This window comes from Narcine bancroftii, chromosome 2 (assembly GCF_036971445.1).
Source record: "Narcine bancroftii isolate sNarBan1 chromosome 2, sNarBan1.hap1, whole genome shotgun sequence".
In the NCBI taxonomy this organism is placed as follows: Eukaryota; Metazoa; Chordata; class Chondrichthyes; order Torpediniformes; family Narcinidae; genus Narcine; species Narcine bancroftii.
This window is the reverse complement of record NC_091470.1, coordinates 141,673,004-141,697,172: the sequence shown is the minus strand read 5'-3', so window position 1 is coordinate 141,697,172 and position 24,169 is coordinate 141,673,004. Positions and strand designations below refer to the sequence as shown.

General features: G+C 37.9%; 2 protein-coding genes across 13 annotated transcripts in view; one reads left to right on the top strand and one right to left on the bottom strand.

The window, feature by feature from the left end:
* gabrd (gamma-aminobutyric acid type A receptor subunit delta) overlaps positions 1 to 10,175 on the bottom strand; it is a 37,484-nt gene extending 27,309 nt beyond the window's left edge. For 2 of the 3 annotated variants that reach the window (XM_069918315.1, XM_069918316.1), the window contains exon 1: positions 9,949 to 10,175. Coding sequence is in view for 1 of the 3 variants with exons in the window: in XM_069918316.1 (XP_069774417.1) it covers positions 9,949 to 9,983 (35 nt within the window). In the remaining 2 variants the exon portion in view is untranslated. The remainder of the gene's footprint in view (positions 1 to 9,948) is intronic. The other variant, XM_069918314.1, reaches the window with a different exon arrangement.
* Positions 10,176 to 10,193: 18 nt separating this feature from the next.
* cfap74 (cilia and flagella associated protein 74) overlaps positions 10,194 to 24,169 on the top strand; it is a 157,829-nt gene continuing 143,853 nt past the window's right edge. For 4 of the 10 annotated variants that reach the window (XM_069918261.1, XM_069918263.1, XM_069918262.1 and 1 more), the window contains exons 1-3: positions 10,618 to 11,776; positions 12,571 to 12,665; positions 16,007 to 16,094. In XM_069918261.1, coding sequence (XP_069774362.1) covers positions 12,590 to 12,665; positions 16,007 to 16,094 — 164 coding nt within the window. In that variant the 5' untranslated portion in view covers positions 10,618 to 11,776; positions 12,571 to 12,589. Of the gene's footprint in view, positions 10,278 to 10,615; positions 11,853 to 12,570; positions 12,666 to 16,006; positions 16,095 to 24,169 lie in introns of those variants that run through there. The other 6 variants (XM_069918265.1, XM_069918268.1, XM_069918259.1 and 3 more) reach the window with 5 other exon arrangements.

Genomic DNA, 24,169 nt, shown 5'->3' with positions numbered 1-24,169 from the left:
TATTGCTAGGATTAGGAAAGTTGAGATATTATGGGAGACTGGAAAAACTAGGCCTGTTTTCCATAGAGCATAGGAGGTTGAAAGGGAATCAACAAAATCATGAAGCACATTGATAAGGTGAATAGTGACAATCTACTTCCTGGAGTAGGAGAATATAACTAGAAAGAGAGGCGAGTGGAATTTTGAAACGAAGGGACAGTTCTTCACTCAGAGTGTGGTATGAATGGTGGCAGGTACTTCCTTTGAGAAATACTTGGATAATGAGATGGACGGAGAGGGGATTGCAGGGGCATGGGTATAATGGGGGCCAGTGGGAGCAAAGCACAAGGGCATATTGTTCAGTGAAAGCAAGTTAGTCCTGATTTTATGCCGTCAGAGTCATGCAGATGCCATAAAGGCAGATCTGTGAACTTGTAATTGTACAAAGGAATCAGCCTTTAAGTACAAAAGATAAAACATTTGTGCTACTGTCGATCTGTGTTTTGGATGGAGTAAAGAAGACCAGTTTCCTTTCAGAAATCTTTCACAAGCTTTGTCTTGCTGTTAACTTTAACTCCAATGTAGAACTGTTGTGGAATAATGCAGCTTAAGCAAATGGTTCAGAGTTCTGAAAAAAAACAAGTGCACAAATTATATGATATTTTCCCTTGATCTCAGAAAATTCCTCAAGCATACAGCAAAGAGTAATCACGATGAGTTTTACTAAGAGGTCTTATTAACATGCTGTAAGCCAGAAAGCCTAAAACATTGGTTATCTAGCTATATAAAGTACACTATTTGACCTGCCGAGTTTCTGTTTTTACTGCATTCCACCTGGAATGGTTGAAAAGTGGATAGGAAATGAGTGATGACAATATGGAGATTCAGCTGCTGACCAGCCATTGGATAAAGGAGGAAAGTTCTCATGGTAAAACGTGAGAAACCCAAACTATCCATAAGGTAGGTGATGATGCAACTAAAGAAATCAAATTATCACAGCAGATCAGGCTCCACATCCCATTGGCTTAGAACATAAGAATTCTTCTGAATTTGAGTGAGTATAATCCCAGACGATTTAGTCTCTCCTCATAGGTCAACCCCTTATCTCCGGGATCAACTTGGTGAACCTCCTCTGGACTGCCTCCAAGGCCAGTATATCCTTCTTCAAGTATGGAGAACAGAACTGCACACAGTACTCCAGGTACGGCCTCACCAGGACCTTGTACAGTTGCAGCACGACCTCTCTGCTCTTGAATTGAATTTTTCTAGCGATGAAGGCCAACATTCCATTTGCTTTCTTAATAACCTGTTGTATCTGCAACCCATCTTTTTGTGATTCTTGCACAAGCACTCCCAAGTCTTTCTGCACTACAGCATGCTGCAGTTTTTCACAATTTAAATAATAATCTTCTCTTTTATTTTTCCTACCAAAGTGAATGACCTCCCATTTACTAACATTGTACTCCATCTGCTAGACCTTTACCCACTCACCTAACTTAACTATATCCTTCTGCAGCCTCACCACATCCTCTGTATAATTTGCTTTTCCACTGAATTTAGAATCTTCCACAAACTTGGCAACACTACGCTCTATCCCCTTTTCCAACTCATCAATGTAAATGGTGAACAGCTGCGGGCCTAGCACCGACCCCTGTGGCACCCCACTTACCACTGTCTGCCAATCAGAAAAATACCCATTTATTCCAACTCTCTGCCTTCTGTCAGTTAACCAATCCTCAATCCATGCCAATATACTTCCCCCGACTCCAGTATCTATATCTTATTGATAAGTCTCTTGTGTGGCACCTTATCAAATGCCTTCTGGAAATCCAAATATACAACATCAACTTTCTCCCCTCCATCTACCGCATCCATTATATCCTCAAAGATCTCCAGCAAGTTTGTCAAACTTTCTGAATCTATGCTGCGTCTGCCTGATGGAACCCCTTTGCTTTAAATGTCTCACTATTTCATTCTTAAAGACAGCTTCAAGCATTTTTCCAACTACAGACATTAAGCTAACTGGGCGATAGTTACCCGTCTTCTGCCTACATCCCTTTTTAAAAAGTGGCATGACATTTGCTGTCTTCCAATCTGCCAGTGCCTGCCCATAATCCAGACAAATTTGGTAAATGACTACCAACATATCGACTTTAACTTCTGCCACTTCCTTTAGTACCCTGGGATGCATCCCATCAGGACCGAGGATTTGTCTGCTTTCTGTGCCATTAGTTTGCTCATCATGATCTCTTTTGTAACAATTATTTTATCGAGACCCTCTGTAAAGGTTAAAACCTTGTGTTTTTAACTCTTAGTTAATTTTGTGCCTGTTTCTTTAAGAGACTATTGCTTGTAGTGTTACCATAGTGACTATGATGTAATAAGTCGTAATATCTGCCCAGACTAACGGCTTGTTCATTATTCAACATGTGAAGGAACCGTGAGCACGAGAAATTTTTCTTTGAATTTTTCTGTGCATCTCTTTAAATACCATTATGTATCTCTTTAAAGTTTGAGCTTCTTTATATACGTTTTACATCTTCATTATACAGTAAATGCTTTGTTACTCATGAAAGTCTTAACGGAGAGCTATGCAAAATATTTATCCATTTATCAACGATTTAAAGCTACATAAAGCAACAACCACAGAGTTGGATTTCTTGGATTAAAGAGATCAACATTTGGAATATTGTAGTTCATGCTTTTGGAAGATGATACTTTGAAATTAGGATATATGAAAATAAGGAAAGTATTGTCTATACCCTCACCTCCCTTCATAACTCTATCACCACTCTTTGGCATGCTGGATGTGTCTTCTACCTGAAGACTGACACAAAATATCTGTTCAATGCCTCAGCCATTTCCTCATTACTCCCTTTCTCATCTTCCATAGGACCTATGTTAACTCTAGCCACCCTCTTGTTTTATATATTTATACAATTTTTGCTGTCTGTTTTTATATTTTGTGCTAATTTACCTTCATAATCCTTCTTCCCTTTCCTTATTTCCCATTTAGTTGCCTTTTGTTGCCTTTTAAAGTTTTTCTCATCCTTCAGTTTCTTGGCTACTTGGTTCACATGAGCTTTTAATTTTATACTTTCCTTTATTTCCTTAGTTAACCAAGGCTGACTCTTCCCTCTCTTACTGCCCTTGTTTTTTTAATGGGAATATATTTTTGTTGAGCACTGTGAAAAATCTCTTTGAAAGTCTTCCACTGTTCCTCAACTGTTCTGCCAACTAGCCTGTGCTCCCAGTCCACATTGACAATTCCTCCCTCATCCTGTCGTAGTCTTCCCCCATTTAAGCATAATACACTAGTTTTAGATCTCACTATTGCACCCTCCATCTGTATGAGAAATTCATTCATACTATGATTCCTTTTTCCAAGAGGGTCCCTAACTTCTAGATAATTAATTTTACCTATCTCATTGCACAATACTAGATTCATGACAGCATTCTCCCTTGTTGGTTCCTTAACATGTTGCTCAAGAAAGCTATCAATGCACTCTATGAAGACATCCTCCAGACTCCCTCGACCAACTCAATTTTCCTAATCTACATGGAAGTTAAAGTACCCCACGACAACTGCCATTCTGTTCTTACACGCCTCAGTTATCTCTCAGTAAATTGCCTGTGCTATGTTATTTGGTGGACGATAGACAACTCCCACCAGTGCTTTTCCCCCCCCTTTACTATTGTCAAATCTCTACCCAGCTGGACTCAACATTCTGTCCCTTAGATTTTATATCGTCTCTCACTATTGCCCTGATCTCATCCTTGATTAACAGTGCAACTCCACCACCTTTACCATCCTGTCTATCTTTTCTTATTACCTGATACCCTTGAAAATTTAATTCCTAATCATGTCCATTTTGCAACCATGTTTCTGTGATGGCACCTAAATCATATGCCTGGGTATTAATTTGCTCCTCAACTTCACTAACCTTGTTTCTAATACTTACACTCATTGTCCTTTCAGAATCTAGTGACCTCTGCATCCTTTGCTTTTGACTTTTCTGCCCTCTATTTTTCTTTTTCTCATTCGTAACTCCAGCTTTGGTCTCTGTACCATCATCCTCATTCTTTCTTTGTAGGATCCAATCCCCCTGCCCCATTAGTTTAAACAATCTCCCTGGGACATTGATCCCATTTGGTCCCATTTGACTCCAGAAACTGAAACCCTCCTTCCAGCACCACTGTTCAAGCTACATATTCATTCTAACTATCCTGCTATTTCTACTCTGGCTAGCTCATGACACCTGTAGTAATCCTGATTATTACTTTTGAAGTTCTACTCCTTAATTTATCTCCTAGCTCCCTAAATTCAGCTTGTAGGATTTCATACCACTTTTTTCTTATATTGTTGTTACCAATATAGACCATAACAGCTGGCTGTTCACCCTCCCCTTTCAGAATGTCCTGCAGCTGCTCTGAAATATCCCTGACCCATGACCCAAGAGGCAACACACCATCAGGGAGTCCCCTTTATGGGCACAGAAGCTTCTGTCTTGTTAGAACATTCCAAAAAATTCCTAACCTCAAACCTGCCCCTGCAGTCCTGAAAATCATTTGCCTTAATGTATTTTGCCAATTCAATTTTTGAAAGCCGATACTGAATTTGCTTCCATTATCATTTTGGTACGCAAGTTCCAGAACAGCTGCTGCTCGCAGTTTGACTTTTGCTGGTAGGAATTCAGTAGAATCACAAGACGGTAATTCACATATCGAAGGAAACTCCAAGCCAGCTCCACATCATTGCCTCTGCCATAATCCACTGACAATAGAAACCATTATATCTAAAGACAATAATAACCAGGCGGGTCGGTAGCTGACAAATTACCTGATTGCGTTTTACTGATGGGTGGGCAAGATTCAAAATGATTCTATAATGATTTACAGGCAGACACTGCAATTTCATATAGAATATCACAAGGGAAGAGGAAGTGCCAGTTTTTGAGCAGATGTAGGCCACATCAAATGACTTGCACCATTTATGTTGTCTTTGAAGAACAACAAAATACCAATTTAGAAGTGTCAGGCCTCGAGGCATCCTAGTGTACTGCACAGGCAGCTGAAATTAAGATACCCTGTCATCAACAATGAAGAATAATATGCCAGAATTTAACAAGATATCAGGACTCAGCCAAGCAAAAACTAACACTATTAATACAATTAACATTAACAATTTCATGAAAGGCTTGTCCCACTATCTTCTATCATTCATTGAACTCCAGTGTCTTTCTCACCTCACACCCAAAGGTTTTTGGTTGAAGTCCCACTCCAGTCTTGAATACAAAATTACTTTTCAAAGTTAAAGACAAATTGTGGGTATAAAGAGCCAATTGGAGAAATGCCAACAGGAAGAGAACATAGTTGGCCTGGATAAACTGAAATCAAATATTAGCATGCTAAACTACGAAAGCCTTTTACAATAAAGGATAGGATTAATCTGCACCTTGAGATGTTGGATAATTAGCATGGTTTTGTTAGAGGGAGATCCTTTACAACTCAAGTATTTGTTTTGAGATATCTGTTGTTGAGGGTAATTATGTTGCTTCAACCTTAATGGTCTTCAATAAGGACTTTGACAAGGAACCATATGGAAGACTGACTGGGCCAAAAGGTAACAGGCTACAGAATTTACAGAAATTGGCTTAGCAATAAGAGGCAGAGGATGAGGAGGAAGTTTGTTTTGGGATTGGAGGCCTGTGATGTGTCACAGGGATCAGTGTTGGGATGCTTGCTGTCTGTTATGTACATTAATGATCTGAATATGGATGTAGAAAATATGAATAGTAAGTTCATAAAAGGCATGATGAGGTGGATGGCTTTTAGCTATAGGACAAAGTTGGTTAGTTGGTAAAAAGACTAGAGATGTGGAAGATGGAATTTAATCTTGAAAATTGACCCGAAAACTTCGAAAGGTATTCCGTGGAGAGCATTCTGGTTGGTTGCATCACTGTCTGGTACTGAGGTGCCAAGGCTCAGGACAAGAAAAAAATCCAGAGGGTTGTTAACTCAGCCTGCGACATCACCGGTACCAGTCTTCACTCCATTGAGGACATCTATAAGAGACAGTGTCTTACAAAAACAGCCTCTACATCAAGGACCCCCACCACCCAGGCCATGCCCTCTTCACTCAGCTACCATTGGGAAAAATATAGTAGCCTGAATTCGAGCACTCAACAGCACAAGGACAGCTTCTTCCCCTCTGCTATCCGATTCCTGCATGAATAATGAACCATAGACACTACCTTACTTTGTCTTTTTCATGCACAACTTTTATTTATTTTGTAAGGTGGTTTGGGTGGCATGGTTGGTGTAGCAGTTAGCGCAATGGATTTACAGTGTAGAAAAAAACTAGTTAGTTGTGAATTTCCTACTCATTGCTGCATGTACAATGTGGAACTCCAGTCAACAGTTCCATCTCCAGACTGCTGAAATGAAGTGAATCAATACCACCCTGGATCACTTTATCTCTATTATCCAATCAGCTTCCGACTGATCTGAGCATTTCAAATCCAACTACCTGAGTCACCTGACACCAATTGCCAGGAACAATTCAGATAAAATCCCTGGTGAAGTCTGCTACAACAGCACCAGTGAGCACGACTGGGGTTTGAATCCTGTGCCATATGTAAGGAGCTTGTCCGTTCTCCTTGTGACTGCATGGGTTTTCCCTGGGGGCTCCGGTTTGCTCCCATCATTCAAAACATACTGGGTGTAGATTAACTGGGTGGCACAAGCTCATGGGGTGAAACAGCCTTTACTTTGCTGTTACGTTTAAATTAAATGAATGTTTACACTGTGATACAGCCACAAATCAATGACTTTTGTGACATGTTCCTGACAATAAGTTCTGATTCTGAAAAATTCAAGGTGATGAATTTAGAGAAGACCATTAAAGCTTCTTGATGAATGGTGGCATGCTATGAAATATCAAAAACAAAGAAACTGTGGTGTATATATCCAAGGATCCATGAAGGCAAAAGGCACAGAAGCCTGAAATCTGACTTTTTTTTGGGAATATTTTATTTTTTGTTTTCCATCAATGAACAAGGAATTAACATCACAGGCTGTTACAAAGTAAACAGATATCCCCTAACAATATACATGCATATGGTGTTTCTCCCCTCCCTCAAAAAAAAAGCATGGTGTGGTGTCGGCACTTCTGACAAATTACCATGGAGCCGCGCCCTTGTGTAATTTCTTTTGTTAATCCATCTATTGGTAATTTTTGTTGGGATGTGGCTACAGCTGTGCTCCCATCAGATATGCCTGCCATATTTTAATAAAGGTACTACGTCAGTTTCTAAGATTGTACTTGATTTTTTTTTCATGGGAATACAGCTGTGCAACTCAGTAGTCCACCTACTGATAAAGAGGGGAGTCAAGTTTCCAGGTCATTGCTATACATTTTTTTGCTATGAGCACAGCGATTAAAAATGAATTAAATGTGGAATTTGGTTAATTTATAGCTTATGTCCATAAGGTTCCCCAGCAGATACAATGTTGGGTCTGGTGGAAAGGTTATCTTCATTAAACTGGTTAGTGTATCGACTAAATCCTGCCAAAATGGGGCTACATTTGCGCAGGAGCACGTTGCGTGAACGAATGTTCCCAGCTCCACTCCACACCTGAAACGTCTTCGGCACTTCTGATTTTGTCTTGTGAATCATTTGTGGTGTGAGGTAGAGCTGGTGCAGAAAGTTGTATTGAACCAGTCTGTATCTAGAATTAGTCACTGTTGTCACACTGTTTCTTTATCAATCTGACCAATATCTCTAGTCAATTGTAATGCCTAGGTCTGACACTCGTCTCTCTCTTAATCTGTGTAGCCTTTGCTTGGGGCTTTCACCTTGGAGTACAGAGTACATTCTTGAAGTGAATTTGAGTGCATTTCTCAGTCGAAGCATCCCTTACATTACAGGGCCCCACCTATCCCTTAGAAATGATCTTAACTGGAGGAAACAACGTAGTGTAATGGTTAGTATGGTGTAAGACAAATTGTATTTACCTTTTAGCTGCTCGAAGGACATAACTTGACTCCCTTTGTGGCAGTCCTCGATATATCAGATCCCCTGCCAATGCCAAATCTCCGGGATTTTGTTACCTATGTTTATGGGCATCAATTCGTTGTGAGTCTGTGATGCCTCAGGCAATATCTCCACTTTCTCCCCAGTAGATTCATTGATCTTGTGCTGAATTTTAATCATATGTTTCAGTATGGGGTTATCCATTTTTTCCCTATTCATTTGGCATCCCATTTGTATATGAAATCTTTCGCCGTTCCCTCCGCCATTGTGTGCAATCCCATTTGCACCCAAGCAAGTGGTTCTCCTGCCTCAAAGAAGGACGCAAGTAACCTCGACTGAGCTACTAGGAAACCTTATGCACCCCCTCCCCCCACCACCACCACAAGCTGTAGTCCCATTTTAGTTTCTTTAAGGCTATCTTGGGTATGGGTACTTTCCCATTCCTTATGCTATCATTCAACATCTTAAAGAAGGATCGTGGTAATGAAATTGCTAAAGACTGGAAGAGGTATTGAAATCTGACACTTTTAGTTCAAGAAAAGACTTTCCCCCCCAACTTATTGGGCTGTTGAACTTCCATACACCATACTAATCATTACACCACTCTGAATCCACCAAACATCTGGCTGGACGACGAACACAGTACATTATTTTTGATGTGAAACACAAAAGTCTGTAAATGATGTGAATGTAGTAAAAACAGAAAAATGCTGAAGCACAGACCTGACCTTTACCTCCTGTGGTCACTGCATGACCTGCTGAGTTCCTCCAGCATTTTTCTTTTACTGGTTAACAATGAATCTATTTGTCTATTTATCTATGGATATTTTTTTCTCTTAGTTTTATATTTATCATCTTTTTCCATGATGTCTTGTTTGTTAATTATACTTAAATTGTTGTTGTTATATTTAGGAAGTTACACAAAAATGTTTTGCATTGTATATGACAACCCTTCACTTATTTATTCATTCAATTATGGATAGATAAAGTGGTGAAGAAGGCATTGGCATATGGATAGGAAATGGGCCATAAAGCAGGAGGTAAGATAGAAATCAAAAAGAAAACCTAATCATAGAAACAGGACAAACCAAAGTGAGAATATGAGAAGCCACCATTAGCCAAGGAGAAAGATATTGCTGGAGTTAAGTCAAAGAAGATGTAGTTGTGATTCTGGTACAACAAAAGGTAGATGCACCTAAAATAAACAAAGCCTTTGGTTGCTGAGAAAAGTAAGTGAAGAAATTACAGAGACCCTGACCATAATCTCCCAAACATCCATAGATCCAGGAGTGATACTGAGAACTGCCAAATCTTATATACAACAGACCATTAAGTTCAATCTCAGTGGTGGGGAGGGATGTCGAAACAATAATCAGCCACAGAATTAGCAGGTCACTTGGTTACCTCTGGAATGTTGGAGCCTGGTGGAGCTAATAGAAGTGAATAAAATCATGCGGGTGAACAGTCAGAATCCTTTCACCAAGGCACAAGTGTCCTACCCTAGAGTTTATGCAATTAAGGCGAGGGGGAGGAAGTGTAATGAAGATGTGCAGCAGGGTATATGTTTTACACATTTCTGTAAAACCATCTACCCTGCACTGGAGCAGGCTTCAGGGATTGGGGTTGAAGCAGATACCATGGTAGTGTTTAAGAGGCAGATTCTAGATAGACATCTATCAGGTGGCTGGCGCAGTTTTCGATTGATTTGCACACATGGGCTGCAGGCAGGGCCTGGTCCTGTGCTGTGTCTGTTCCATGAAGCACATTATTTGCCCATGAACTGCGCTGTGTCAGGGCGCTCTCTTGGATGATCCAAAGCCTGGCACAACGTGAAGGAATACCTGCGCCCTGCCACCATTGGCTGGCCCCAGAAGGGGAGCGAGCCGCCAGCAGGTAGGCTGATGAGGGTCCGCAGGCAGAACCCAGTACTCACCCACGGGCTCGCCCCGCGGCCCTGGGCCACTCCATGTTTCAACCAGTGTTACTGAAGCTTGGGATCTTGCTGTGCTCGGCTGACTGCGCGGGATATCTACTAGAACTGGCCTGTTCCAGCCTGAGGCAGAAGGTGGCAGGCGCGACAGCAGCGCGGATGGTTGTTGTTGTAACCGTCGACCTAGCGACTTGGTGCTCTGCGCCTCGAGCTGCCACCCGCCCACCAGCCAGCGGTCGCCGATTGGATCCCCGGAGCCGAGCGCCCATTGGATGGTGCCGTCGTCATGGCAACGGAGAATGCGAGGCTCGGTTCAGTGAGCGTGGATGGTGGTGAGTAATGGGAAGGAGGGAGAGGGGAAGGGGGGGAGAGGGGAAGGGGGGGGAGAGGGGAAGGGGGGGAGAGGGGAAGAAGGGGAGAGGGGAAGGAGGGGAGAGGGGTAGAGGGAGAGGGGAAGAGGGGAAGAGGGGGAGAGGGGTAGGAGGGGAGAGGGGTAGGAGGGGAGAGGGGAAGGGGAGAGGGGATAGGAAGTGGTGAGGGAGTGGTGGCAGGAAAGGGAGGGAGAGGGAGCATGAAAGGGAAGGGGAGGGATGGAGGGGAAGGAAAAATAAGAGAAAAGATGGGTGTACAGGAGAGAAGAGGGAAAGGAGAAGAGGAAGATACATGGGAGGGAAGGTGTGTGGGAAATAACAGAGATATATGGGAGGCTAATGAGCATGTGAGACCACGTGCGTGCAAGAGGGATTAAATGATAGAAAAGGGGAGGAGATTGAGATCTATGAGAAGGGCAGAATGAGAGAAGAGAGCAGTGAATGAGATTGAACATCAGTGGAGAGGGAGTGAAGTTGGCAGGTCAGGGGAGTGTGTGTTGAGGGAGGGTGATAAAGAAAGGGGGATTTGTTGATAGGCTATTAAAGTTAACTAATTCCTTGCAAATGAAACAAGCACACTTCCCCTTGACTTCTGTGAAAAAGTATTTGTTTTCCCACCATGTCTGAAATTTTCAGCACTCCCTTGCTGTTTTCTGTCTATTTGGTGCTGCCATGTTTAATCAACTGAAACAAACCTTTTTTCTTAACAGAGGGAAACTTTTTTTTAAGTGCAGTAACTATTTTCATCAATGAGTAACGTTGAAACATTTGGCTTAGTAGTTGTTCTAAAAGCCAGCAACATCTAGTGTTACAGCTAAGAAATGCAATTTATTGTTAGAGGCGATGTTCTAACAGGCCATATTCCATTTTTTTTTAAATTCACGTCGAGCCACTTAGAAATGGGAAACAGGCCTCAGATGGCCTGGGGTTCTAGTTTGGCCACTTCTGATCCACACACCAATAATTTAGAGGAGCGATAGAGTGTAAAGCATCAAAGTTTGCTGGTGACATGAAAGTAGGTGGAAGGGTATCCTGTGATGATATTTGACAGGGTAAATGGGCAAAAAACCTGGCAAGTGGAGTTCAAAGTCGTAAAATTTAGCCATGAACCATTTAAATGTAGAGACGTAAATGAATGCAATATAGAGATATCTCGTGCTCTTGTGAATGAAAAACAAGATATTACAAGTATACCAAAGTAGTACACGAAAACAGGAGTTTAAATTTAAGTAAATTTTGTTACTGTTATACAGGATGTTGGTGAGGCCATAATGGAACTATTGTGTACAGTTTTGGTCATTTATGTGAGGATATATTAAAGACAGCCTAGGATTTCACTGTTGGAAAAATGTGATTGTGTAGGAACGAATCCAGAGAAAATTCACCAAGAAGTTGCTTGGGATGAAACACTTTAGTTATGAAGAAAGACTGGAGAAGCTAGGTCTGATGTTGTAAGAGTGGTAGGTAAAATTATAAGGGGCTTAGAAACTAATACTCATATTATTTTTCCAACAGTAGGGCATCTAAGACTAAAAGGTACAAATTTGAGGCCCCTCAGGGGCACCTTTACACACAGAGGGTGGTGGGTATAATGGAACAAGCTGTCAGAGGAAATTTGTGGGTAAAATTGCAACATTCAAAAGACATTTAGCTAGGTATCTGAAACAAATATAGTCAAATGGGGCTAGCTTAGGTAGATAATTTGGTCAGCATGGACAAGTTCAATTGAAGGACCTGTTTATATGCTATAAAACTCTACTTCATATATTTTCAAAGTGCCTATCACCTGGTAAAAAATCTATTTGAGAAATCAAAAAAACCCAATTTTGTTATTGTCCCTCAGTCAACGAATTATGTTTCAAGATTCCTTTATTGTCATGTAACATATAATATTACATGAAATTAATTGCAACTTGTTGGTTGCAAATTTGCCTGCAAAATATGTTGTAGCAGTGTCAACACAGAATAATCCCATAATGAGTATGAAAATTGTTTCTGTGTAAAATACTGTTGAGCACTTTTTTTCAAATATAATTTCTCTCCACTTCAAAATGTAATTTCTTAGGATTAATTTTGAATTGTTTCTACAATTGTCTTTTTCTGGAAATAATCTGAAAAAATATGGTAGGATCATTTTGAAAGTGTCGGCAGTTTAATGGAAATTTGTTTTTTTTAAATATACTCCATGTATTTCTGAAAAGCCCATTATCATTGTTAGCTCTGGGACTGATGATTCTGGGACTTTTATTTGCAGAGTCTTCAGATGTGACAGCATGGAGGAGGGACACCGTTCTCAGAATGAAAATGAGGAGGAATCAAAGTTGGATTCTGAGCAAGATGTCAAGCAAAGTAAAAAAAATCTATTGTTGTTTTGCTTTGTTTAGCAAGTAGCTTGTTGGTGATATGTTAATGCCATTACCTTACAATTATTATAGGCATTCATGGCAACTTGGCCTATCTGTCAGGTAAACCTTACCACGGAAATGAATATCCTTCAGAACAACTAACTACTCCTTGAATCTCATCAAAAATATTGAGTTTGCTATTTAGGTGGTATGTTAATTCATTTCTATAGAAATCTTTAATTCCCCACAACCAAGCATTGTTGTAGATTCAACCAGTGGGAATCCATCGTTAATTGATTTATCACACTGGTTTGTCCCTGAACTTGAAAATGACCTGTTATTCTTTCCATTAACCAATCCTCAATGAACAATAGTATATTACCCACAGCAGCATGCTCTCTTACTTAGTTTAAAAATTTATTGTGTGGCACCTTATTTATTATCATATTTCCTGAGATACAGTATAAAGCTGTATTAAACTTCACTACAGTAATAAAAAATAGATAACATAGTTATGAAAACCTCAGACATTAACTCTACTTTTGTCCCTCACACTGCATTTTAAAATATCTGCAGCCTCCCCAAATAATTTTACAATTCATAGCCATGATGGTGAAAAATAAAGCAAAGGATATTTTTACATAATTTTAGACCAAGTAGTAACACAGTACACCTGCACAATGCTTCTTATACCAATGGTCAATAATATTATTTGATTCTCCTAATGATAAAAGGGACTACTCTAGTTCCCCATTCCTGCTTCTTCCTTTTTCTTTAATCACTCAACCCCTGATAGGGATGATGGTTCTCCTTTCTATCACCTGGCCATGTTATTACACATTTCTCACCTTGGGTATCTTATCAGAAACCTCTTACACTCCCAGTAATCTGCCACCCATTTCTACCCAGTTCTTAACTAAAATCTTTCAAGTAGTTTTGTGTAAAACAAAGAGCTGAATGTGATACTGTCAGTGAAGTATTATCTTTCCAATAGTTGGATTGAAATGGAGGGAACCAAATGCATATAGTCCCACTGAGTTGTCAAGAAGAGAGTAAAGAAAAGAAGGGTAGTGTGACAGATTATGTTGTGTTTGTATTGTATATAGATAAGTTTTTGGGAGATAAATTGGGGAAGGTTTTAGTGTAGGTTACATACAAACACTTCAAAACAGATCTAATTTAAAATACTGGAGCTCTGCTCAAGCCAGACAGGGCGGCTCCTGGGGCCTTTGCAAAAACTTTGGAGAGTGTCCAAAGACTACACTAATCAATTGTTGTTTTGAAAAGCATCAGATGAAAGAGATCAGAGGAGTTGTTCGGAGCCACCGGCTGTTTGGAGGGTCATGTGGTTTTGCAAGCAGAGAGAGTCAAACAGGCTTTTTTCTCAGAGAGAGAGCAAGATCAGTTCTGCAGTTTTACAGTTAGCACCAACAGCTGGGACTGAAACAGGACAAGCTGATAAACTTGTGGAAAAACCCCATTTCGAAGACAGGTTGTGAGTACTTAGTTCTGCCTGGTCAAAGTCCTTGTGGTCTATACAAGAGGAGAGGACTGGCTGCCTAATGTTTCACTTGAAATAAGAGAAACAAAAAGGAACTCTGTGGTGACCTGAAAGAAAGAGGTTATCATCTGGAAAATCCTGATGGTGAAAGTTTCTTCAGCAATACACTGAAATGGTTGATTAAAAGGGATCAGTTTGTGTCCAGGAACAACAAATCTCTCTCTGAAAACTGACAAGAACTTACCTGAGTGGTAACAATTTTCTTTTCAAGCACCAAAGCCTGGTGAACTTCATAAATGTTAATTTCTGTGCACAGTATCAGAATTGCCTGCAAATAGTGAACTTGGAGAAATGAGGTGAGATTGGACTGTGAAACAAATAACTTTTCTGAATTTATTTACACATTACATATATGTGTGCTTAGAAGTAGAAGGGGGCTAAATTAGGTTAGTTAAGTTAATAATGATAAGTTAGTGTGATTCTGTTTTCATGTTTAAAGATCATTAAAAGCAACTTTTTTTTAAAGTCACCATTTGTCTTGGTGAAAATCTATTGCTGCTGGGTTTTGGGGTCCTCTGGGCTCGCAACAGTAACAGAGGTCAATCAAGTTAAAGATGGCTGAAATGTTAACAAGTACAAGATGGTGATTGTCATCCACAAGTCCAAAGTCATGAGAGAAGTCAGTTTAATTCACAGTTGATTTACTTTCTCATTGCTTTCTGAAAACATCTCTCACTTTGAACTCTCTTTCATTTCTTACCCCTGCCCATTCTGAAATGAGACTAAATTGGTTTTGAATGAATGTAGACCCACTATTAGCTGATGTTAAACACAGTAATTAAAACGGACAGCAATGCAGTCTTAATCTAATTCCATGGTTGTTTAATTGCAGTTACTGTTTTTGCAATAAATATGACCTTTCCTGATAGCTTTGATGGTTTTGTTACCAAATTTCCTGAAGTTTCATATCTGTTAACATCTAATTATAGCATAAGTTTTGATTTTTTTTTTGATGTTATCATGGGACCATATTCATAGAAGATATTAGAAAATATTAGAGAAAATATGTTAAAAAAACAATAATTTTAATGATCAATTTCTGAGGAGCCATCTATATTTTCAGATTGGTTCATCATTATACATATTTTCATTTGGACATTTTATTATAAGGTTTTGTAATATTACCAAATATACAATTAGCAGGTGTATTTTTTTAAAATTAGGCATGCTATTTTATATTTTCAGGATGTTTTAATAATGACAGGTACTGTATGAAATACCTGTATTCTTTCTGACATGATTGAAAATGAATAGATCATTGATACAAGTATTTATAAATGATGATAAATAGTATTTATATTAAGGCTTTTTGACAACATAAATTCACTGGCCTTCAACACGATTTGTACAGAGCAGATGAGCCAAAGAAAAATATTAGCAATGTGTAACTAATACACATTTTCTTACTAAGCAGGTAAGATAAGAATGGAAGAAAACAGAGGAAGTACCTTCAATTATTTTTCTCACATTATCAAATGTGTATTATGACTTTGCATTTCCTGATTGTATGAAGGAATGGCTTCAGGGATATTTGTGTTCATATTAATTAGCTCTAAATTGCAAATAGCTTTCAGAACACCTTGGTCTGTTCTGTTTGCCCGCCTCTTGTAATAGTGCTTTAAGAAACACAAATGGAGAATTCAAAATGGGCAAATACTTCAGTAACGTAGCTATTGATTTTCTGGAAAAATTACTGTGTAAACCATAAAAAACAATGTATTTGTCACAAATTCACATCTCAACTTGTTGCCTAATAACTGTTGCCCTTTCTGCTTTTGTGGAAGGAGTGGAAGAGCAGCTTTGTGAGTGCAATGAGATAATGCCAGAAAGTGACAATGAGATTGCAGGTGATGAAAATTCTGAAATTTCGTGGTGAGTTGGTGTAATTTCATTGACTACAGAAAATGGTTTAAATTTTAACGGACATGATGACGGTGTTGATCTACACAGGCCATGATTTCATAGAATCATACAGCATTGATTAGGCCTTCCTGGCTTACCTCGTCCATGCTGACTGGTGCCCATATTAGGCCCCTGTCCCTCGAGGCCATTCCTCCCAAGAACCTATCCAAACACCTTTTATACATTGTAATTGTATCTGTCACCATCACCTCTGTGAGCTCATTCTAGATGTTCTCCACTCTTAAACATCCCTCAGTTTTTAAATAACTTCCCTCTCAACTTAAACTTGTGCTCTCTAGTTCTAGATTCCCTATTCTGAGGAAAGACTGTGACGAAAGAACTGTGAGGAAAGAATGCTCCTTATCATTTTATAAATTTCTTTCAAATCACTCGACCTCCTTCATTCCAGTATGGATAAACTGAGTCTAACCAATCTCTCCATAAAACTGCAGCCCTCCATCCTTGGCAACATCCTGCTGAATCACTTAGAACAATGCAGCATAATACAGGCCCTTTGGCCCTCGATGTTGTGCTGACATATATATTCCTTTTTTTAAAAAAGGTACTAAAACCTCGCTACCCCATAACCCTCTATTTTTCTTTCATCCATGTGTCTGTCTTAGAGTCTCTTAAATGTCCCTAATGTTTCAGCCTCCACCAGCATCCCTGACAAGGTATACCAGGAACCCATACTGTTTTTTTTAAAAAAAACACACCCCTGATGTCTCCCCTAAACTTCCCTCCCTTAACTTTGTACATGTGACCTCTGGTGCTTTGCTCTCTTTATTGTTTCCACATCCTTCCTATAATGTCCTCCAAATATGGTAGTGACTGATGTTAAAAAGGTTCAAGGGGCTCAGTCACTATATTGCAACACAGAGGTAACCAATTGTATCAATATTTTCAGCATAAGCATAAAAAGTTGATTAAACTTTCTTTCCAGCCAACATAATTTAAAATATTTTGGATGCATTTGTTTAAATAAGTCACTGCAGCTTAATTTTCATTATTAATAAGTGAGGCTCCACAACCCTCACCCTAACCCTAATTTATTAACTTTTCAAATATTCCTTATCCTTTTGGTTTGAAACCTAACTTGCTTTTCTTTATTCATGTTAACAGTTTCCTTATTTCTATGGCACTTAAGATTGAATTCTCTTATGGAGTAAGGCAAATCTATGAAAGCCACCGCATATTCCAAAACAATTTTGGCCCTAGATAGATTATACATTTCTGTATTTTTTGGCATTTAACTTCTTTTTGAACAATTTGGCACTTTTTAATGGATGTTATTCTTTTCGCTTTAATCAGATTGACATTTAGGTTGGGTGCAAAAAGCTCACGAGAGAATATTATTGTTGCTGTCAGATGTGCTTGTAAACGTATTCAACCTCCGTAATTGCAATCTGTGAATAGTTATCTTAATATAATTATGGGAGATACATTTGTTTAAAGCCTTTTGTGGAAATGCTTTCAATGATGAACTTTCACTGATAATGTTAATCCAAGGTAACAAAGATACTAAACTGAGAAGAAGTCGGTAAACATATTTTGTGTAAATTCTCCAGCATGAGTTAATGGAAAAGGAGTGCTTTCTGTTTAGATATTTTGAGAATGAAAGGATTACAATTAGTCAAATATTATTCATGCTCAGCATTGTTTATTTCACTATTTAATGTTTTTTATATAAAAAAAATATTTTTCACACTATAAACCATATTGACCAAGATACATACAGACATTTTTTCTCTTGAATATATACAGTGTCATTTTCTCCCCCTTTTTTCCCCCCTCCCTTCCCTCCCTCCCTCACCCCCCCTCCCATTCACCCGAAGTTCAATCTATAAGATACATTAAACCCGTCAAACAATGTTGTCACTTAATAAAAATAAACAAGAAATTTTACTGAGTCAGTTCTTTTCGTTGTCTTCTCCTTCTGTCATTTTAGGTGGTGGAAGTCCATGGTAGGATTTCTCTATTGTGTTTCATGTATGGCTCCCATATTTGTTCGAATATTGTGATGTTATTTCTTAAATTATATGTTATTTTTCTAATGGAATACATTTATTCATTTCTATGTACCATTGTTGTATTCTCAAGTTGTCTTCTAATTTCCAGGTTGACATAATACATTTTTTTGCTACAGCTAGGGCTATCATAACAAATGTTTTTTGTGCTCCATCCAAATCGAGTCCAAATTCTTTATTTCTTATATTACATAGGAGGAAGATCTCTGGGTTTTTTATATTGCTTTTTGTGATTTTATTTAATATCTGGTTTAGATCTTCCCAAAATTTTTTCACTTTCTCACATGTCCAAATTGCATGAATTGTTGTTCCCGTTTCCTTTTTACAGCGAAAACATCTGTCTGATACTGTTGGGTCCCATTTATTTAACTTTTGAGGTGTGATGTATAGCCTGTGATTCCAGTTATATTGTATCATGCGTAACCTCGTGTTTATTGTATTTCTCATAGTTCCGGAGCACAGCTTTTCCCATGTTTCATTCTTTATCTTTATGTTTAGATCTTGTTCCCATTTTTGTTTAGGTTTACTGTTTGTTTCATCGTTCTCCTTTTCTTGCAGTTTGATGTACATGTTTGTAACAAATTTTTTAATTATCATTGTGTCTGTAATCACATGTTCAAAATTGCTTCCTTCTGGTAACCTCAGATTGTTTCCCAATTTGTCCTTCAAGTAGGTTTTCAGTTGGTGGTATGCAAACATTGTATCGTGAATTATATTAATCCTTCATTTGTTCAAAGGATAATCATTTATTTCCCGAAAAACAATTTTCTATTCTTTTGATCCCTTTTCTCTCCCATTCTCTAAAGGAAAGGTTATCTATTGTGAAAGGGATTAGTTGATTTTGCATCAATATTAGTTTTGGTAGTTGGTAATTTGTTTTATTCCTTTCTACATGAATTTTCATCCAAATGTTGAGCAGATGATGCAATACTGGTGAATTCCTACGTTGCACCAATTTTTCATCCCATTTATATAGTATATGTTCAGGTATCTTCTCCCCTATTTTATCTAGTTCTAATCTGGTCCAATCTGGTTTTTCCCTTGTTTGATAAAAATCTGATAGGTATCTTAATTGTGCGGCTCTATAATAATTCTTAAAGTTTGGTAGTTGTAAGCCTCCTTGCTTGTACCATTCTGTTAATTTATCTAGTGCTATCCTTGGTTTCCCCCCTTTCCATAAGAATTTCCTTATTATTTTCTTTAACTCCTTGAAGAATTTCTCTGTTAGGTGACTTGGTAATGACTGAAATAGGTATTGTATCCTTGGGAAAATGTTCATTTTAATACATTTAATCCTTCCTATTAGTGTAAGTGGTAAGTCTTTCCAATGCTCTAAGTCGTCTTGTAATTTTTTCATTAATGGATGATAATTTAGTTTATATAGATGGCCAAGATTTTTATTTAGTTGTATACCTAGGTATCGCATTGCTTGTGTTTGCCATCTAAATGATGATTCTTTCTTAAACTTTGTGAAATCCGCATTATTCATTGGCATTGCTTCACTTTTTATTTGCGTTGATCTTGTACCCCGATACTTCTCCATATTCCTTCAATTTCCTATGTAATTCTTTTATTGATATTTCTGGTTCTGTTAAGTATATTATAACGTCATCTGCAAAAAGACTGATTTTATATTCCTTCTCTTTTATTTTTATCCCTCTTATTTTATTTTCTGTTCTTATCAGTTCTGCTAGTGGTTCTATAGCTAACGCGAACAGTGAGGGAGATAATGGACATCCCTGCCTTGTTGATCTGCTTAAGTTAAATTGTTTTGATATATATCCATTTACTGTCATTTTCGCCAATGGCCCCTTATATAATACTTTAATCCAATTAATATATTTCTCTGGTAGGCTGAATTTTTGTAGTACTTTGAATAAATAATTCCATTCTACTCTGTCAAAGGCCTTCTCTGTGTCTAAAGCAACCGCTACTGTTGGAGTTTTATTTCCTTCTATTGCATGAATTAAGTTAATAAATTTACAGATATTGTCCATTGTTTGTCTTTTTTTAATAAATCCAGTTTGGTCTAGATTTACTATTTTTAGTACATGGTCGGCCAATCTGTTTGCTAATAGTTTAGCTATTATCTTATAATCTGTGTTAAGTAAAGATATTGGTCTATATGACGCTGGTGCTAGTGGATCTTTGGTATTACTGTAATTATTGCTGTTTTGCATGAATCTGGTATGTTTTGTGTTGTATCAATCTGGTTGATTACTTCCACGAGGGGAGGAATGAATAAGTCTTTAAATGTTTTATAGAATTCTATTGGGAATCCATCCTCTCCTGGTGTTTTATTATTTGGTAGTTTTTTTAATATCTGCTGTAATTCTTCTATTTCAAATGGTTTTAGATATAGTTGCTCGTAGAATTCCCTGAAGTTTTCATTGATCTCCATTGGATTATATGTAATTTGTTTGTCCTTTTTCCTTAATGCCAATACCATTCTTTTAGTTTGTTCTGTCTTAAGCTGCCACGCTAGAATTTTGTGCATTTTTTCTCCTAGCTCATAATATTTCAGTTTTGTCTTCATTATATTCTTCTCCACCTTGTATGTTTGTAGTGTTTCATATTTTATTTTTTTGTCTGCCAATTCTCTTCTTTTAGTTGTATCTTCCTTTATTGCTAATTCTTTTTCTATATTTGTTATTTCCCTTTCCAACTGTTCTGTTTCCCGATTGTAGTCCTTCTCCATCTTAGTTACATAACTTATTATTTGCCCTCTGATGAACGCTTTCATTGCGTCCCATAGTATAAACTTATCTTTCACTGATTCCGTATTTATTTCAAAGTACATTTTAATTTGTCGTTCAATTAATTCTCTAAAATCCTGTCTTTTAAGTAGCATGGAGTTTAATCTCCATCTATACATTCTTGGTGGGATGTCCTCTAGCTCTATTGCCAATAACAGGGGTGAGTGGTCCGATAATAGTCTAGCTTTATATTCCGTTTTCCTAACTCTCCCTTGAATGTGGGCTGATAACAGGAATAGGTCTATCCTTGCGTATGTTTTGTGTCTACCCGAATAATATAAATATTCCTTTTCCTTTGGGTGTTGTTTCCTCCATATATCCAAAAGTTTCATTTCTTGCATCGATTTAATTATAAATTTGGTTACTTTGTTCTTTCTTTTGGTTTTTTTTCCAGTTTTATCCATGTTTGAGTCCAAATTAAGGTTAAAATTCCCTCCTATTAGTATGTTCCCTTGCGTATCTGCTATCTTCAAAAAGATATCTTGCATAAATTTTTGATCTTCTTCATTAGGCGAGTATACATTGAGTAAATTCCATACTTCTGAATATATCTGACATTTTATCATTACATACCTCCCTGCTGGATCTATTATTTCCTCTTTTATTTTGATTGGTCCATTTTTATTGATTAATATAGCTACTCCTCTGGCTTTTGAATGATATGATGCTGCTGTTACATGTCCTATCCAATCTCGCTTTAATTTCTTGTGTTCCACTTCAGTTAGATGTGTTTCTTGTACGAATGCTATATCAATTTTTTCTTTTTTCAGTAAATTTAACAGTTTCTTCATTTTGATTTGGTTATGTATTCCATTAATATTTAAAGTCATATAGTTCAACATAGTCATTTCATACTTTGTTTATCTTTCCTTTCCGTTTCCTCATAACCACCTTCCCTTCTTATACATTTCTGCTTTCTTTTTTTGAACTCATTAGAAGACAACATTTCTAAAACATAAAATATTTCCACTATTCTCATATCTAAGATTCCTTTAAACCCAATAGTCCCTCCCCTTTCTGAGTTGCCCTTTGTCCTTTGTCGGGCAACCACATCTCCCCTCTCCATTTGGATTTGCGAATCCGCTCGCAAGCGTCAACTGATTTCGCAATGACTGTTATTCTTCCCCACCCAGCCCCCCCCCAGAAAAGATTTTAATCTTCATATATAACAAAGGTCACTCTCTTAATTCCTTCCTTACTTCCTTTCTTCCCTTTCTTTCCCTTCTTAGATACATACACACATATACATATATATATATATATATATATATATACCTACATACACACATACATATAGTTTGTTGTCATTTTTGTTCTTGTTACATCTCTTCATCTCTCTGTCTGTTTTGTAGTTGTTCTGAAAATTTTCGTGCTTTTTCCGGATCCGAGAATAGTTTGCCTTGCTGCCCCGGGATAACTATTTTAAGTACCGCTGGGTAATTTAACATAAATTTATAACCTTTTTTCCATAGGGTAATTTTTGCTGCATTAAACTCCTTCCTCTTCTTCAGGAGTTCAAAACTTATATCTGGATAGAAAAAAAATTCTTGACCCTTGTATTCCAGTGGTTTTTTGTCTTCTCTTATTTTTTTCATTGCCTTCTCCAATATATTTTCTCTTGTTGTATATCTTAGGAATTTTACTAGAATGGATCTTGGTTTTTGTTGTGGTTGTGGTTTAGGGGCTAATGTTCTGTGTGCCCTTTCTATTTCCATTTCTTCCTGTAATTCTGGTCTTTCTAGGACCCTGGGGATCCATTCTTTTATAAATTCTTTCATATTTTTGCCTTCTTCATCTTCCTTAAGGCCCACTATCTTTATATTGTTTCTTCTATTATAATTTTCCAATATATCTATCTTCTGAGCTAACAGCTCCTGTGTTTCTTTAACTTTTTTATCAGATTCTTCTAATTTCTTTTTTAAGTCATCTACCTCCATTTCTATGGCTGTTTCTCGTTCTTCCACCTTGTCTACTCTTTTTCCTATATCTTTCATGATCATCTCTAATCTATTCACTTTTTCTTCTGTACTTTTTATTCTTCTTTTTATTTCACTGAATTCTTGTGACTGCCATTCTTTTACTGTTTCCATATATTCTTTTAAAAAAAATATATCCATGTACTTGCCCTTCCCTTCATCTTCCATTTCTCTGTGTTCTCTCTCCTCTTCTTCTGAGTCCACTCCAGGATCTGTGTCCTTTACCTCTGTCTCATCTGGTTTTCTTGTTGGGTTGTTTATTTTGTTGGGTATTTTTGGTCTTCTTATTTTTATTAAAAGTGTCTTGGTGTTGGTCTTCTTCCTCTGAGTTGGTCATCTGTTGTTTCTTTGATTTCTTATTTTTATTCTCTTCCTTCTTGTTCTCGTTATTTTCTATGTTTTCCTGTTGAGAGTCTTGCTGTTGTGTTGTAGATGTCTGTTTCAGCTGTGGAGATTTACTCCTCAGCTGGTCCCCCCTCCCGTCGGTGTTGTTTTTGTCTTGTGCATCGCGCATGCTCCGTGAGCCATTTTTGTAGTCCTGAGTTCGGGGTTTCCACTGACCTCAGGGAGCGGGTTCTCTCTCCATGGCGGGCCTCCTCGTACCGGTAAGGCCTTCACCTTCCTCTTCCGACGTCCTTCCTTCTTCTTTTCTTCCCGTTGTTTTTGGTGTTTCTTTCTTTGCTGCCATTTTCTCCACACTTTCACTTTCAAATTGTTATGGTTTCTGTGTTAGTGACTTTGTTTTTTCTCTACCTTTTTTTTACTTTTCTGGAGAGGGCTGGAGTTCCCCTACTCCATCACCTGACTAGTCCTTCACTATTTAATGTTGAAGCTATCTGGTGTCTAATCTGGTATTCATCCATCAAGGGTTGTCAAGAGATATGTTACAATATACAAATGGTCTGTTTTTATCATTACATTTCATCTATTCTGATTCAAACTGGAAAAGAGACTTTGGAATAATTTTTGAGTGTTGTAGATATTGTTGGAAAGATAGGCTGATGGCAAACTACCAACCTGAACCAAAGCAGTCCTTCAGATGAAGGTGCTCCTATACTTGGGCAGGAGTTCCAAGATTTGTACCCAGCGACCATGAAGGAATGGTGTTATCTTTCCAAAATCTATGTGGGTTGAAAGGGACCCTACTGTTGCTGGTGTTCCCATGTAGTAGTTGTAATATAGCGGTGATACTGAACCCAAAGAGGCATAGCATAAATTTAAAATGTGCATTTACCTGAAATGCTGTCTCGAATTAATTTTCCTCTTCCTGTCATATATCTTTATCA